This window comes from Pristiophorus japonicus, chromosome 1 (genome assembly GCF_044704955.1).
Source record: "Pristiophorus japonicus isolate sPriJap1 chromosome 1, sPriJap1.hap1, whole genome shotgun sequence".
Classification (NCBI taxonomy): Eukaryota; Metazoa; Chordata; class Chondrichthyes; family Pristiophoridae; genus Pristiophorus; species Pristiophorus japonicus.
In genome coordinates this window covers 204,476,047-204,489,503 of record NC_091977.1, presented here as the reverse complement: position 1 = coordinate 204,489,503, position 13,457 = coordinate 204,476,047, and the positions used below count along the sequence as shown (strand labels likewise).

The 13,457-nt window shown below is 45.4% G+C and overlaps 1 protein-coding gene across 3 annotated transcripts in view; it reads right to left on the bottom strand.

The window, feature by feature from the left end:
• The window catches only part of LOC139268258 (centromere protein C-like), a 159,838-nt gene that overhangs the window by 19,033 nt on the left and 127,348 nt on the right, over nucleotides 1-13,457 (bottom strand). For 2 of the 3 annotated variants that reach the window (XM_070886314.1, XM_070886320.1), the window contains exons 13-14: nucleotides 12,669-12,766; nucleotides 3,932-4,006 (exon numbers count right to left, since the gene is read on the bottom strand). In XM_070886314.1, the coding sequence (XP_070742415.1) occupies nucleotides 3,932-4,006; nucleotides 12,669-12,766 (173 nt within the window). The remainder of the gene's footprint in view (nucleotides 1-3,931; nucleotides 4,007-12,668; nucleotides 12,767-13,457) is intronic. The other variant, XM_070886326.1, reaches the window with a different exon arrangement.

Here is a 13,457-nt window from a genome sequence, read left to right as displayed (position 1 = left end):
ATATTTATGGTCCCAAGTTTTGGGCTCCCCACAAGTGGAAACATTTCTTCTACATATGTCCTATCAAACTCTTTCATAATCTTAAAAAACTCTATCAGGTCACCCCTCAGCCTTCTCTTTTCTAGAAAAAAAAGTCCCAGCCTGCTGAGTCTTTCTCGATAAGTATAACCTCAGTTCTGGTATCATCCTTGTAAATCTTTTTTTGAATTTTTGTGTGCCTGTACCCCTAGATCTCTTTGCTCCTTCAACTCGTTTCGAACATTGAAGGTGTGCGTTTGGTATCGACTATTGACAAAAATATATTACAAGGGATCTCGAGTATCCGAAACGATTTTTTTTTTTGAGTTTTACAAGCGTTTCTAGGGGCTAAAATGTCCATAAAATCCACCACCACCGAATTGCCGACCAAAAATCCACTAAGATTCTTAAATTAACAATGGCGAGAAATTGCACAAAAAAACCCCAAAAAATACCACCCGGCATGAAAAATGGGTCTTACACGCAGATTCCCGGCAGAAAACACGATCCTGGGCGAATTGGCCGGTTCTTAATCAAAATGGGTGGCAATTACTCAAATTTAGACTGAGACTGCGGGTTGGGCCTAGATGGGGGGGGAAAAACCCAAAAAATATTTTTTCCAAAATACAAATAAATCAGAACACTTTCTCAGGATCCTTTTCAACTTCGCTGTAAAATAATTTAAAAAAAAACTTTAACTTACCTTTTTTTGTAGGAGTACTTACCTACCACCCAGCTCCGGCTGCTTTTCGTCGGCAGTTTTTAAAATCTTACCTATGGGTCACTGCTAAGTCCAGACTTGGGTGGTAGTGGGTTTTTTCAACGGTGCACACCGGCAGTCCATTCCCCAGCGGTATTTCGAAACCGCCGGCGGAACTCTGTGACATGGAGTGGAAATTTTCGCCGGGTGCTTTTCTGCCAAAAACGAGCATTACTGCTGAGAAAACCGGCAGAAATGGAGTGGAAATTCTAGGCCTAGATCTCAAGATCGTGTTACAAAAGATGACAAATTCAGGACACCTACACACACTTCAGGTAAAGCCCCAAATGTAAATGAATTCTCAAGTCAGATATGGACTAGTGGTAGCCTTCTAAATGGCTAAGATTTTTTTTTCTTCCACTATCCACTGCTTTATTTAATGCCTGCGTTATAGCAAGTATTTTAAGGCTGATCCAAACATTAATTTATGATACTAAGAGAATAACCATTATGCAACTGGATTTCTTTCCACTGCAGATTATTGAAAGCAAATTACTTGTTTTCTTTTGTATGAAGATGTTTAATTATATTCCACAGATTGAGTTAGCCAGTTTCCCCCCAAAAATCAGCAAGTTCCGATAGCTAGCTGGTGACTTTTAATAAGTACATCACTGGAGAGATTTACTATTGGTCAGAACATTGTTATTAAGATAACAGGGCACCTACACAATGAAACCAACCATGGCTAATTAGAGGTTAAGGATAGTATTAGATTGAAAGAGGCTCACAATGTTGCCAAAAATAGTAAGCTTGAGGATTGGGAGGATTTTAGAAATCATCAAAGGATGACCAAGAAGTTGATAAAGAGGAAGGTAATAAAAATGAGAGTAAATTAGCAAGAAAGTATAAACAGATTGCAAGAGCTTCTACAAGTATGTAAAAAGGAAGAGACTATCAAAAAGTAAACGTGGATCCCTATAGGCAAGGACAGGAGAAATTAAAATGGAGAATAAGGAAATGGCAAAGACATTAAATAAGTATTTTGTATTTGTCTTCACAGTAGAAGACACAAAAATATAATTGGGAACCAATCTGATGAGGGCGAGGAACTTAAAACTAATTATTAGTAAAGAAAAAGTACTGGAGAAATTAATGTAACGAAAAGCCAAAAAATCCCTTTATCCTAGGGTTTTAAACGAGGTGGCTGCTGAGGTTGTGGATGCATTGGTTTAGATTTTCCAGAATTCCCTAAATTCTAGAACAATTCCCATGGATTGAAAAGGTAGAAAATTTAACCCCGCTATTCAAGAGATGGGGAGAAAAAAAAAGAGGGAACTAGAGGCCAGTTGGCCCGAGATCAGTAGAAGGGAAAATGCTACAATTGAGCATTATTACATGGTAACAGGGCATTTAGAAAATCATAATATGATCAGGCAGAGTTAACAGTTTTATGAAAGGGAAATTGTGGTCGACAAATCTGAGATTTGTGAGGATGTCACTAGCACGATAGATAAGAAGTATTCAGTGGTTGTAGTACATTTGGATTTTCAAAAGGCAATAAGGTGCCACACAAGATTATATGGACTTTCAGAAGGTATTCAATAAAGTCCCTCATAAGAGATTGTTAGATAAAGTTGAAGCTCACGGAATTAAAGGGCAAATTATTGACCTGGTTAGCAAATTGGCTGAGCAGCAGGAGACAGAGTAGTGATAATGGGCGGGTACTTTAATTGGCAGGATGTGACTAGTGGTGTCCCACAGGTATCAGTGTTGGGACCGCAACTATTCACTATTTATTAACAGATGACTGGATAGAGAGCCACATATCCAAGTTTTCCGATGACTCAAAGGTAGGCGACATTATAAGCAGTGTAGACGGAAGCATAACATTACAAAGATACATGTGAGTGGGACATACTGTGACAAATGGATTTCAATGTAGGTAAGTGTGAGGTCATCCACTATGGACCAAAAAAGGATAGTTCAGCTTATTTTCTAAATGCTGGAAACAATGGAGGTCCAAAGAAACTTAGGGGTCCATGTACATAGATCATTAAAATGTCATGGACAGATACAGAAAATAATCAAAAAGGCTCATGGAATTTTCTAAAGGGGGTAGAATTCATGCAACAGCTATACAAAGCCCTGATTAGACCACACCTGGAGTACTGTGTCCAGTTCTGGGCACCACACCTTTGGAAGGATATATTGGCCTTGGAGGGAGTGCAGCGTAGATTTACTAGAATGATACCTGGACTCCAAAGGTTAAATAATGAGAAGAGATTACAGAAATTTGGGCTGTATCCCCTGGAATTTAGAAGATTAAGGGGTGATTTGATCAAAGTTTAAAAGATATTAAAGGGAACTGATAAGGTAAACAGCGTGAAACTATGAGGAATCTAGGACTAGGGGACATGGCCTAAAAATTAGAGCCAGGCCTTTCAGGAGTGAAATTAGGAAATACTTCTCCATGCAAAGGGTGGTAGATGTTTACAACTCCCTTCTGCAAGTGGCAGTTGATGTGAGGTCAATAGTTTATTTTAAGTCGGAGATTGATAGATTTCTGTTATTCAAAGATATTAAGGGACATGGTGCAAAGGCAGGTATATGGAGTTAGGTCACAGATCAGCCATGATCTCAATGCATGGCAGATAAGGCTCAAGGGGCTAAATGTCCTATTCCTGTTCCTATCCATTTATATAACATCTTATCACAAAACAAATTTTAAGTGCTTCACAGATCTACAATAATTTACTTCAAAATGCACTGATTTCTATGTAGGAAAATACAGCAGCTGTTTTGCAGACAGCTAAATCCCACAAACTAGAATGGTGCATAAACCAACTCATCTGCTTTGGCACTGCTGATGGAGGAAACAGCATTGGTCAGAAAACCAGACAAATCCCTGCTCCTGTTTGAAAGTCCAATGATTCAGATGAATGTTGAAAGATCCTATGCCATAGGATCTTTCAACATTCATCTGAATCATCGGACTGAGTCATCTAAAAAAGAACATCACCTTGGACTATGCAGCACTTTCTCAGTATTGCATTCATGTCAGCCTCGATTACGTAGTCAAGTCCTGGAATGGGGCCAAAACCCACAGCCTTCTGATTCAAAGGCAAGAGTGCTACCAATTAAGTCAAACAGATAATAGTACCACTAGTAACTCAATGCATTTTTGCTGTTTTATAACCAGTATGTGCTTTAGACCTGTGTTGGATTGTCCACTTTTCTCACTGGTACTTTCTTTTGTATAACTGTCATCCTCATTGGCATCATCGAGGTCTGGAGGAGAAAAAGAGAGTATAAGTGGAACATACTGCAGATGTGGTTTTCCTCATTCTTTGAGAGTAGTTCAACTTCCAATTACAAATCAATACAATCAGACAAGCTCCTACTATTTCAACTTGTCGGATACAGTCCCCTGCCGGAGTCTCCACCAAAACCAGAGGACAGCAACTGAGTTAATATTGGAGAGTAAATAATTTCTTAGTAGCTCTCTGCTGTCCAACCTGCCGAGGCTGTTTAGATCAGGGCTAAGACCTTCCACATACCCAGAGGAGCCTGCTTTAATTTGACAGGCACACTGGGGGAATTTTAACCCCAAAATTACAGCAGGTTTGGATTGGTGGGAGGTTAAGATGATTGAAATCTAAATACCAACCCCAACCCGCCGATTTACGGTTTTAACCGAGGCGGAATGGGGGACGGGCGGCCAGCAGTGATCTGCACAGAGTGGTCTTAAACGGAGTGCTTCCAAAGTGTTAAAATTGGGAATTGAGTGTAGCAGAATTCGGAGCAGAGGGGGAAGGAAGCGCTGCTTTCTGCCTCCAATCTTTGTAGTACTTTGTGTTACAGGTAACTATTGAATCTAATCGACCTATAAACTTAAACTAGATCTAGTAATTAGCTAAAAACTAAATTATAAGCTAATTAAATACGTAAAATTGAATTAATTAAAAAAAATAAAACAAGGTTTATAGGGATGGCAGTGCAGGTGGTGTGCAGCAACTGCAGCACGTGGGAGTTTGTGGAGAGCACGTTTGCATTAAGTGCCTGCTTCTCGAGGAACTTCAGCTCAGAGTTGTTGAGCTGGAGTCCGAAGTGCAGACATTATGGGGAAAATCAGGGTGGGGGAGTGGGGGGGAGGAAGAAGAGTTACATGGACACTTTAATTCATGAGGCATTCACACCCAAGGTAAGGTAGTGGTACAGATCTGGTTAGTGGGCAGGGGCAGAAGGGTGTGACTGCGACTCAGGCAGGTAAGGACAGCCCAAATGAAGTGCTGGAAGAGTTTTGACCTTTGCTCTTATCGAACAGGTACGAGGATCTCGCTGTCTGTGTAGATGAGCAAACTGACCGCAGCACCATGGTACAGGAAGCCATTCAAATGGAGGAACTGAAAAGGAACACTGCAGTGGTAGGGGACAGTATATTCAGGGGGATACTGTTCTCTGCAGCCATGACCGGAAATTCCGACAGCTTTGTTGCCTGCCCAATGCCAGGGTTAAGGATATCGCCTTACTGCTGGAGAAGAATTGGGAGTGGGAGGGGGGGGAGGATCCAGTTGTTGTGGTCCACGCAAAGCCAACAACATAGGTTGAACTAGTAGTGAGGTTCTGCTGAGAGAGTTTGAGGAGCTAGGGTCCAAAATAAAACGCAAAACCTCAAAGGTAATAATCTCTGGATTGTTACCTGAGCCACGCGCAAATTGGCATAGGGACAAGCAGATCAAGAGTTAAATGCAGGACAGAGTGGTGCGAGAGGAAGGGTTTCGATTCATGGGGTACTGGCACCAGTATTAGGGAAAGAGGGAAGAGGGAACTGTTCCTTTGGGACAGGGTCCACGTTAACCAGGCTGGGACCAGTGTCTTTGCAAATCGACTAACAAGGGCTGTAGATAGTGCTTTCAACTATAATGGGAGGAGGGAAGCGGTCAGGTGAGAGGAAATTTAGAAATCTAAAGAGAAAAGTCAAGGTAATGGAGCTGTGTAGTGATTTGGGTAAAGATAAGCAGAGTGTGACAGGAAGGGAGAGAGTTTAATGGTAATAGTGCATCAGTAAATTTGGTGATAGCAGGTAATAATGGTTAAAATGTTCAAATTATAGGCTCTTTATCTGAATGCACAAAGCATTTCTACAAGATAGATAAATTAGTGGCACAAGTAGAGATAAATGGGTTTGATCGAATAGCCATTGCAGACATGGTTCCAAGGTTGGGAACTAAATATTCCAGGGTACTGACATTTCAAAAAGATAGTAAGAATGGAAAAGGGGGTTAGAGGGGTAAGTCTGCCCTGATAATAAAGGATGACATAAGAACAGTAATGAGAAAGGATCTTGACTCTGAAGATAAGGAAATAGAATCAGTATGGGTGGAGGCAATCCAATAACATGGGGCAGAAAACACTGGTGGGAGTAGTTTGGAGGCACCCTAAGAGTGGCTATACCTTCTTCTTCTTCTCCTTAGGCATTCCCTCGGGGTCGAGGATGACTTGCTTCCACACTAAAGATGAGTTCTCAGGTGACTTAAGTCCAATGCAGGACCTACAGTCTCTATCACAGGTGGGGAAGGCGGCGGTTGAAGGAACAGGTGGGTGGGGTGTTTTGGTTGAGGCGCACTCCTTCCGCTGACTACGCTTGCTTTCAGCTTGTTCTCGGCGAAGAGACTCGAGGTGTTCAGCACCTTCCTGGATGCTTTTCCTCCACTTAGAGCGGTCTTGGGCCAGGGATTCCCAAGTGTTGGTGGGGATGTTGCACTTTTTCCAAGAAGGCTTTGAGGGTGTCCTCGAAGCATTTCCTCTGCCCACCTGGGGCTCGTTACCCGTGTCGTAGCTCCGAGTAGAGCGCTTGTTTTGGGAGTCACGTGTCAGGCATGCGGATGATGTAGCCCATCCAACGGAGCTGATCGAGCGTGATCAATGCCTCGATGCTGGCCTGAGCGAGAACACAGACGTTGGTGCACCTATCCTGCCAATGGATTTGCAGGATCTTGCGGAGGCAGCATTGGTGGTACTTCTCCAGTGTTTTGAGGTGCCTGCTGTACATAGTCCATGTCTCTGAGGCATATAGTAGGGCGGGTATCACTACTGCTCTGTAGACCATGAACTTGGTGCCGGGTTTGAGGTCCTGGTCCTCAAACACTCTCTACCTCAGGCAACCGAAGGCTGCACAGGCACACTGAAGGCGGTGTTGGATCTCGTCATTGCTGTCTGCCCTTGTTGACAGTGGGCTCCCACGGTATGGAAAATGGTCCACTTTGTCCAAAGCCTCGTCATGGATTTGGATAACCCGGGGGGGGGGGGGGGGGGGGGCGGGCAGTGCTGTGTAGCGGGGGTAGGTTGATGGATTACCTTTGACTTACGGATATTTAGTGTAAGGCTCATGCTCTCGTATGCCTCGGTGAAGGTATTGACGGTGGCTTGGAGTTCGGCCTCCAAGTGTGCGCAGACGCAAGCATCGTCTGTGTACTGTAACTCAATGGGAGGATGGGACGACCTTGGATCTGGCCTGGAGGCGACGGAGGATGAACAGATTCCCGTCTGTCCTGTAATTTGGCTCCACTCCAGCGGAGAGCTTGCCAAGGGCAAGATGGAGCACTGCAGCAAGGAAGATCGAGAAGAGCATTGGTGCGACGACACAGCCTTGCTTGACCCCAGTCCGAACGTGAATTGAGTCTGTGGTGGATCCGTTGGTCAGGATTACGGCTTGCATGTCATCATGAAGCAGGCTTTTGAGGGCAGCCGAATTGGAGGAGGACGACGCTCCATAAGCCCTCATGGCAGCATCCTCGTAAATCTCCTCTGTACCCTCTCTAGTGCAATCGCATCTTCCCTGTAAATGTGACGACCAGAACTGCAAGTAAGTACTCTAACTGTGGCTTAACTAGTGTTTTATACAGTTCAAGCATAACCTCCCTGCTCTTGTATTCTATGCCTCGGCTAATAAAGGCAAGTATTCCGTATGCCTTCTTAACCACCGTATCTACCTGGCCTGCTACCTTCAGGGATCTGTGAACATGCACTCCAAGTTCTCTGTTCCTCTACACTTCTCAGCATCCTACCATTTATTGTGTATTCCCTTGCTTTATTAAAAGCCCTCCCCAAATGCATCACCTCACACTTCTCCAGAATGCAAAGCTAGCATTTATTGCCCATCCCCAATTGCCCTTGAGAAGGTGGTGGTGAGCTGCATTCTTGAACCGCTGCTGTCCGTGGGGTGAAAGTACCCCCTCAATGCTGTTATGGAGGGAGTTCCAGGATTTTGACCCAACGACGATGAAGGAACGGCAATATACTTCCAGGTCAGGATGGTGTGTGACTTAGTGGGGAACTTGGAGGTGGTAGCGTTCCCATGCGCCTGCTGCCTTATCCTTCTAGATGGTAGAGGTCGTGCGTTTGAAAGGTGCTGCCGAAGAAACCTTGATGAGTTGCTGCAGTGCATTTTGTAGATGGTACACACTGCAGCCATGGTATGCCAGTGATGGAAGAAGTGAATATATTTAAGATGGTGGATGGGGTACCAATCAAGCAGGCTGCTTTGACCTGGATGGTGTCGAGCCTCTTGAATGTTGTTGGAGCTGCACTCATCCAATTCCAGCACATTCCTGACTCGTGCCTTGTAGATGGTGGAAAGGCTTTTTGAAGTCAGGAGGAGACACACTCGCCGCAGGATACCCAGCCTCTGACCTGCTCTTGTTGCCACAGTATTTATGTGGCTGGTCCAGTTAAGTTTCTGGTCTATGGTGACCCCCCAGGATGTTGATGGTTGGGGATTGAGCATTGGTCACTTGCTCGAGATAGTCATTGTGTAGCACTTGAGTGTCGCAAATGTTACTTGCCCTGATCAGCCAAGCTTGAATGTCGTCCAGGTCTTGCTGCAAGTGGGCATGGACGGCTTCATTATCTGAGGAGTTGCGAATGGCAGTGAACACTGTGCAGTCATGAAAGAACATCCCCACATCTGATCTTATGCTGGAGGGAAGGTCATTGATGAAGCAGCTCAAGATGGTTCGGCCTAGGACACTGTCCTGAAGAACTTCTGCAGCGATATCCTGGGGCTGTGTTGATTGACCTCCAACCACTACAACCATCTTCCTTTGTGCTAGGTGTGACTCCAGTGGAGAGTTTGCTGATTCCCACTGACTTCAATTTTACTCGGTCTCCTTGATGCCACACTCGGTCAAATGCACTCGATGTCAAGGGCAGTCACTCTCACCTCATGTCTGGAATTCAGCTCTTTTGTCCATGTTTGGACCAAGACTGTATTGAGGTCTGGAGCCAAGTGGTCTTTGCGGAACCCAAACTGGGCATAGGTGAGCAGGTTATTGGTGAGTAAGTGTCGCTTAATAGCACACTTGCCAGTGTTGTAGCTGTACTGGAACAGCTTGGCTAAAGGCGTGTCCAATTCTGGAACACAAGTCTTCAGCACAACAGCCGGGATGTTGTCGGGGCCTTTGCTATATCCAGTGCGTTCAGCTGTTCCTTGATATCGCGTGGAATGAATGAAATTGGCTCGAGACTGTATTCTGTGATGGTGGGGACCTCAGGAGGAGGCCGATATGGATCATCCACTCAGCATGTCTGGCTGAAAATGGTTGCAAACGCTTCGGCTTTGTCTTTTACACTCACATGTTGGGCTCCACAATCATTGAGGATGGTTCACGGAGCCGCCTCCTCCCGTTGGCTGTTTAATGGTCCACCACCTTACAGATGTTTAGTGTAAAGCTCATGCTCTCGTACGCCTCAGTGAAGGTGTTGACGGTGGCTTGGAGTTCGGCCTTCAATTGTGTGCTGACGCAAGCGTCGTCTGCATACTGTAGTTCAATGGCAAGAGGATGGAACGACCTTGGATTGGCCTGGAGGCAGGGTTTAACAGATTCCCATTTATTCTATAATTTAGCTCCACTCTAGTGGGGAGCTTGCTAAGGGTGAGATGAAGCATTGCAGCAAGAAAGATCGAAAAGAGCGTTGGTGCGATGACGCAGCCTTGCTTGACCCCGGTCCGGACGTGGATTGGGTCGGTGATGGATCTGTTGGTCAGGATCACGGCTTGCATGTCATTGCGGAGCAGACGGAGGATGGTGACAAACTTTTAAGGGCAGCCGAAATGGAGGAGGACATTCCATAATCCCTCACGGTTGACAGTGTCAAAAGCCTTTGTGAGGTCAAAGAAGGCCATGTACAAGGGTTGGTGCTGTTCTCTGCATTTCACTCGTCGTTGTCGCGCGGTGAAGATTATGTCCGTTGTTCCAGTTAGTGGGCGGAATCCGCATTGCGATTCTGGGAGCTCTTCAACCACAGGGAGAAGACGATTGAGGAGGATTCTTGTGATGACTTTCCCTGTGGCTGACAGCAGAGATTCCTCTGCTATTAGCGCAGTCGGACTTGTCCCCTTTTTTGAAGATGGTCATGATTACGGCGTCCCCGGGATCTCTTGTCATGCTCTCCTCCTTCCAGATAAGAGAAATGAGGTCATGTATTCGTGCCAACAATGCTTCTTCGCTATGCTTTAGTGCTTTGGCAGGAATTCCATCTGCTCCTGGTGCCTTGTTATTCTTCAGCTGATGGATGGCTTTTTCTACCTCGTACCAGGCTGGGGTTGTGCTGAGACGGTGGCGGGTAGCATGCTGCAAGATGGAGTCGAGGACACTCGCGTTGATGACAGAGTCTCACTTAGCTATTTACAATTATATTAATGACTTAGATGAAGGGACCAAGTGTAATGACATCCCCGCCGGTCCACGGATGCTGGCCTTCCAACGCCCCCTCTCCCCCAAACGCGATCTTGGCCTTCCTACCCCAACCTCCCACCCTTCCAGTCCCCCCTCCGATCAATCCCTCCCTTCTCTGCTCCCCAGCCTGCAGCCTGCTCTCGCAGACCTACCATGCAATAAGCCAGCCAGTCCCTCAATCTGGCTTGCTGTCAGGGGCAGGAGGGAAAACAGGGGGAAAAAATGTTAATTACGCCCTGTCATTAAATTCAGCATGCCCTGAGGGAATCCCGTTCTCCCAGGTTTCCCAACCAATGTTACGCCGAAGGTACATGGCCGCACACTAATCAGGAGATCCTGCGCAGACCCCTCACCAGCAGCTGTCGCTGGAGGATTTAAAGGGTCCGTGTGCTTAAGGTGACCACAAAGTAGAGGCAAAATTGTTCTCAACCGCAATCCAGCCCCCTTCACCAGCTCCCACACCTACCTCCAAGTTAAAATTCTGCCCATTGGATCTGCTGGCTTCAAGTACATTTTCTGTCTGACCTGGACAATAAGTTTAGAGAAGGAGTCCAAGATCTGTTTCATGGAAGAACTATTACATGCTGGCCTTTTTGTGAAGATGATCACACTTCTGAAAGTCATGTAACTTTGGAAGACAGTACAAACAGATTTCAGTTCTGTCAATCACTGGGAAAAATGTGTTATATTCAACTTTTTAAAAACTGGAAGCTGCCATTGACCAAAAGAGGAGGAGCACAGCAGAACCACAGCCACTGACATAAGGTGCAGTGAACAACATGGAGGTGCAATGAAGTATTAGCCAAGGAAACCGCCGTTGACAACTTTAGAAAAAGGACAGTTCTCCAAAGAAACACTTTTCAAAGCATTCAATGGAGCTGAGCCATACAGAACAGATCCCAGGTCTGATTCATAATTTACAGTTATTATCTATTAGAGTGGTAGTAGGGATCACTACAATGGCTCTGCTCCACCAGCCAGCAAGGAAAAAGTACTAAGACACTGGGCCCAAGTTTAGTTTGGAGTATCTTAGAAATTGCAATTCTCTGCATTTAGTTTGCTCCAGTTCTAATGAGTTAGTTTAGTGTCATTTTAGTTCAGTTTCTTTTTCCAAAAGGGGGCGTTACCAGCCACTTACGCATGTTTTGTAAGTTTAGGCAGCGAAAACTTACTCCAAACTAACTTAGAATGGAGTAAGTGTCGACTTTTGTACGCTCAGAAAAACCTTGCATGCACTTCAGAATTAGGCGCAGGCAGGTAGCCAAAAATAGAGAGGGAGGGGGGGAAGTTAGAGGGATTTTCCAAAGCATTAAACACTGCACTTTTACCAATAAACAGCCATCATCAATAATAAATGATAAATAAATCAATAAATCAAATCAACCAATAAATAAATAAATTTTAAAAATCAATAAATAAAAAATTTTACGTTTCTACTCACCAACTGCAGCACCTATCCGTTCGGGGGCACCGGGGAGGAGTTCTGGCAAACCCCGCCGCCGAAAAGGTACTGGTTGGGTGGGCCCCGCCGCCAAGGAGGCAAGGGCAGTAGCGACGAGGTGAGGGACGGTGAGGCAGGCAGGCCACTCGGCCCGGAATAGGGCAGCAAACATCACGACGTCCCTTCATCCAGGGATAGGGTTGCCCGGGGACAGGACGCGCTGGGAAGGCCAGGAGCTACTGCACATGTGCGCAGCTGCCGGCACTCTTTTTGGCCCAGGGCTGTAGCTCACCCACAGCTGCTTGTGCTGCACTGCGTTGACTGTGAAACAGGCCTGCTGGACTCAGAGAATCGCGAGGCAAGTTTTAGGCGTTTTATTATTCTAAAAATTAGGCGGGCCTCTGAGTGCGCCATTCTGGGAGAACATCTGAAACTTGGGCCCAGTTTCCACTCCTGACTGCTATCTAGTGAACCCTGCTGGAAAGTGCACTTGAGTGACCATCAGACGAGGACAGAGTCAAGGTTCAGTTGTGATGGTCCTTTCCTTCCGGCCCCCCTACCCGCCCCCCCCACAAAAAAGACTGAGCAATCTATAACAATTCCTATATTCACACACAAATTATCATTTGGGTGAGAGAGCAGAGGGCTAGAAAAGGAAGAGATCACTTCACCAAAATATTATAATGGCAAGAATTTTTTTGAAAGAATGTTTTGCAGTTACTTCTCACATTTAAAGAAAACCATATTTTCGGCAGTATAGCTTTACTCATACCCATCATTTCTTCGTGATCAAAGTTCCTATTGTCACCTGCATCTGTCTGCTCTTCATATTTCGCACTTGGCCCCGGCCCACTCTTATTAAAAACAGGCCTAAAAATAAAAAACATCTTTGAACATATTAGAAACATAGAAAATAGGTGCAGGAGTAGGCCATTCTGCCATTCGAGCCTGCACCACCATTCAATAAGATCATGGCTTATCATTCCCTCAGTACCCCTTTCCTGCTTTCTCTTCATATCCCTTTAGCCGTAAGGGCCATATCCAACTCCCTCTTGAATATATCTTAACGAACTGGCCTCAACAACTCTCTGCGGTAGGGAATTCCACAGGTTAGCGACTCTGAGTAAAGAAGTTTCTCCTCATCTCGGTCCTAAATGGCTTACCCCTTATCCTTATACTCTGTCCCCTGGTTCTGGACTCCCCCAACATCAGGAACATTCTTCCTGCATCTAACCTGTTGAGTCCCGTCAGAATTTTATATGTTTCTATGAGATCCCCTCTCATCCTCCTAAACTCCAGTGAATACAGGCCCAGTCGATCCAGTCTCTCCTCATATGTCAGTCCTACCATCCCGGGAATCAGTCTGGTGAACCATCGCTGCACTTCCTCAATAGCAAGAACGTCCTTCCTCAGATTAGGAGACCAAAACTGAACACAATATTCCAGGTGAGGCCTCACCAAAGCCCTGTATAACTGCAGTAAGACTTCCCTACTCCTATACTCAAATCCCCTAGCTATGAAGGCTAACATGCCATTTGCCTTCTTCACCGCCTGCTGCACC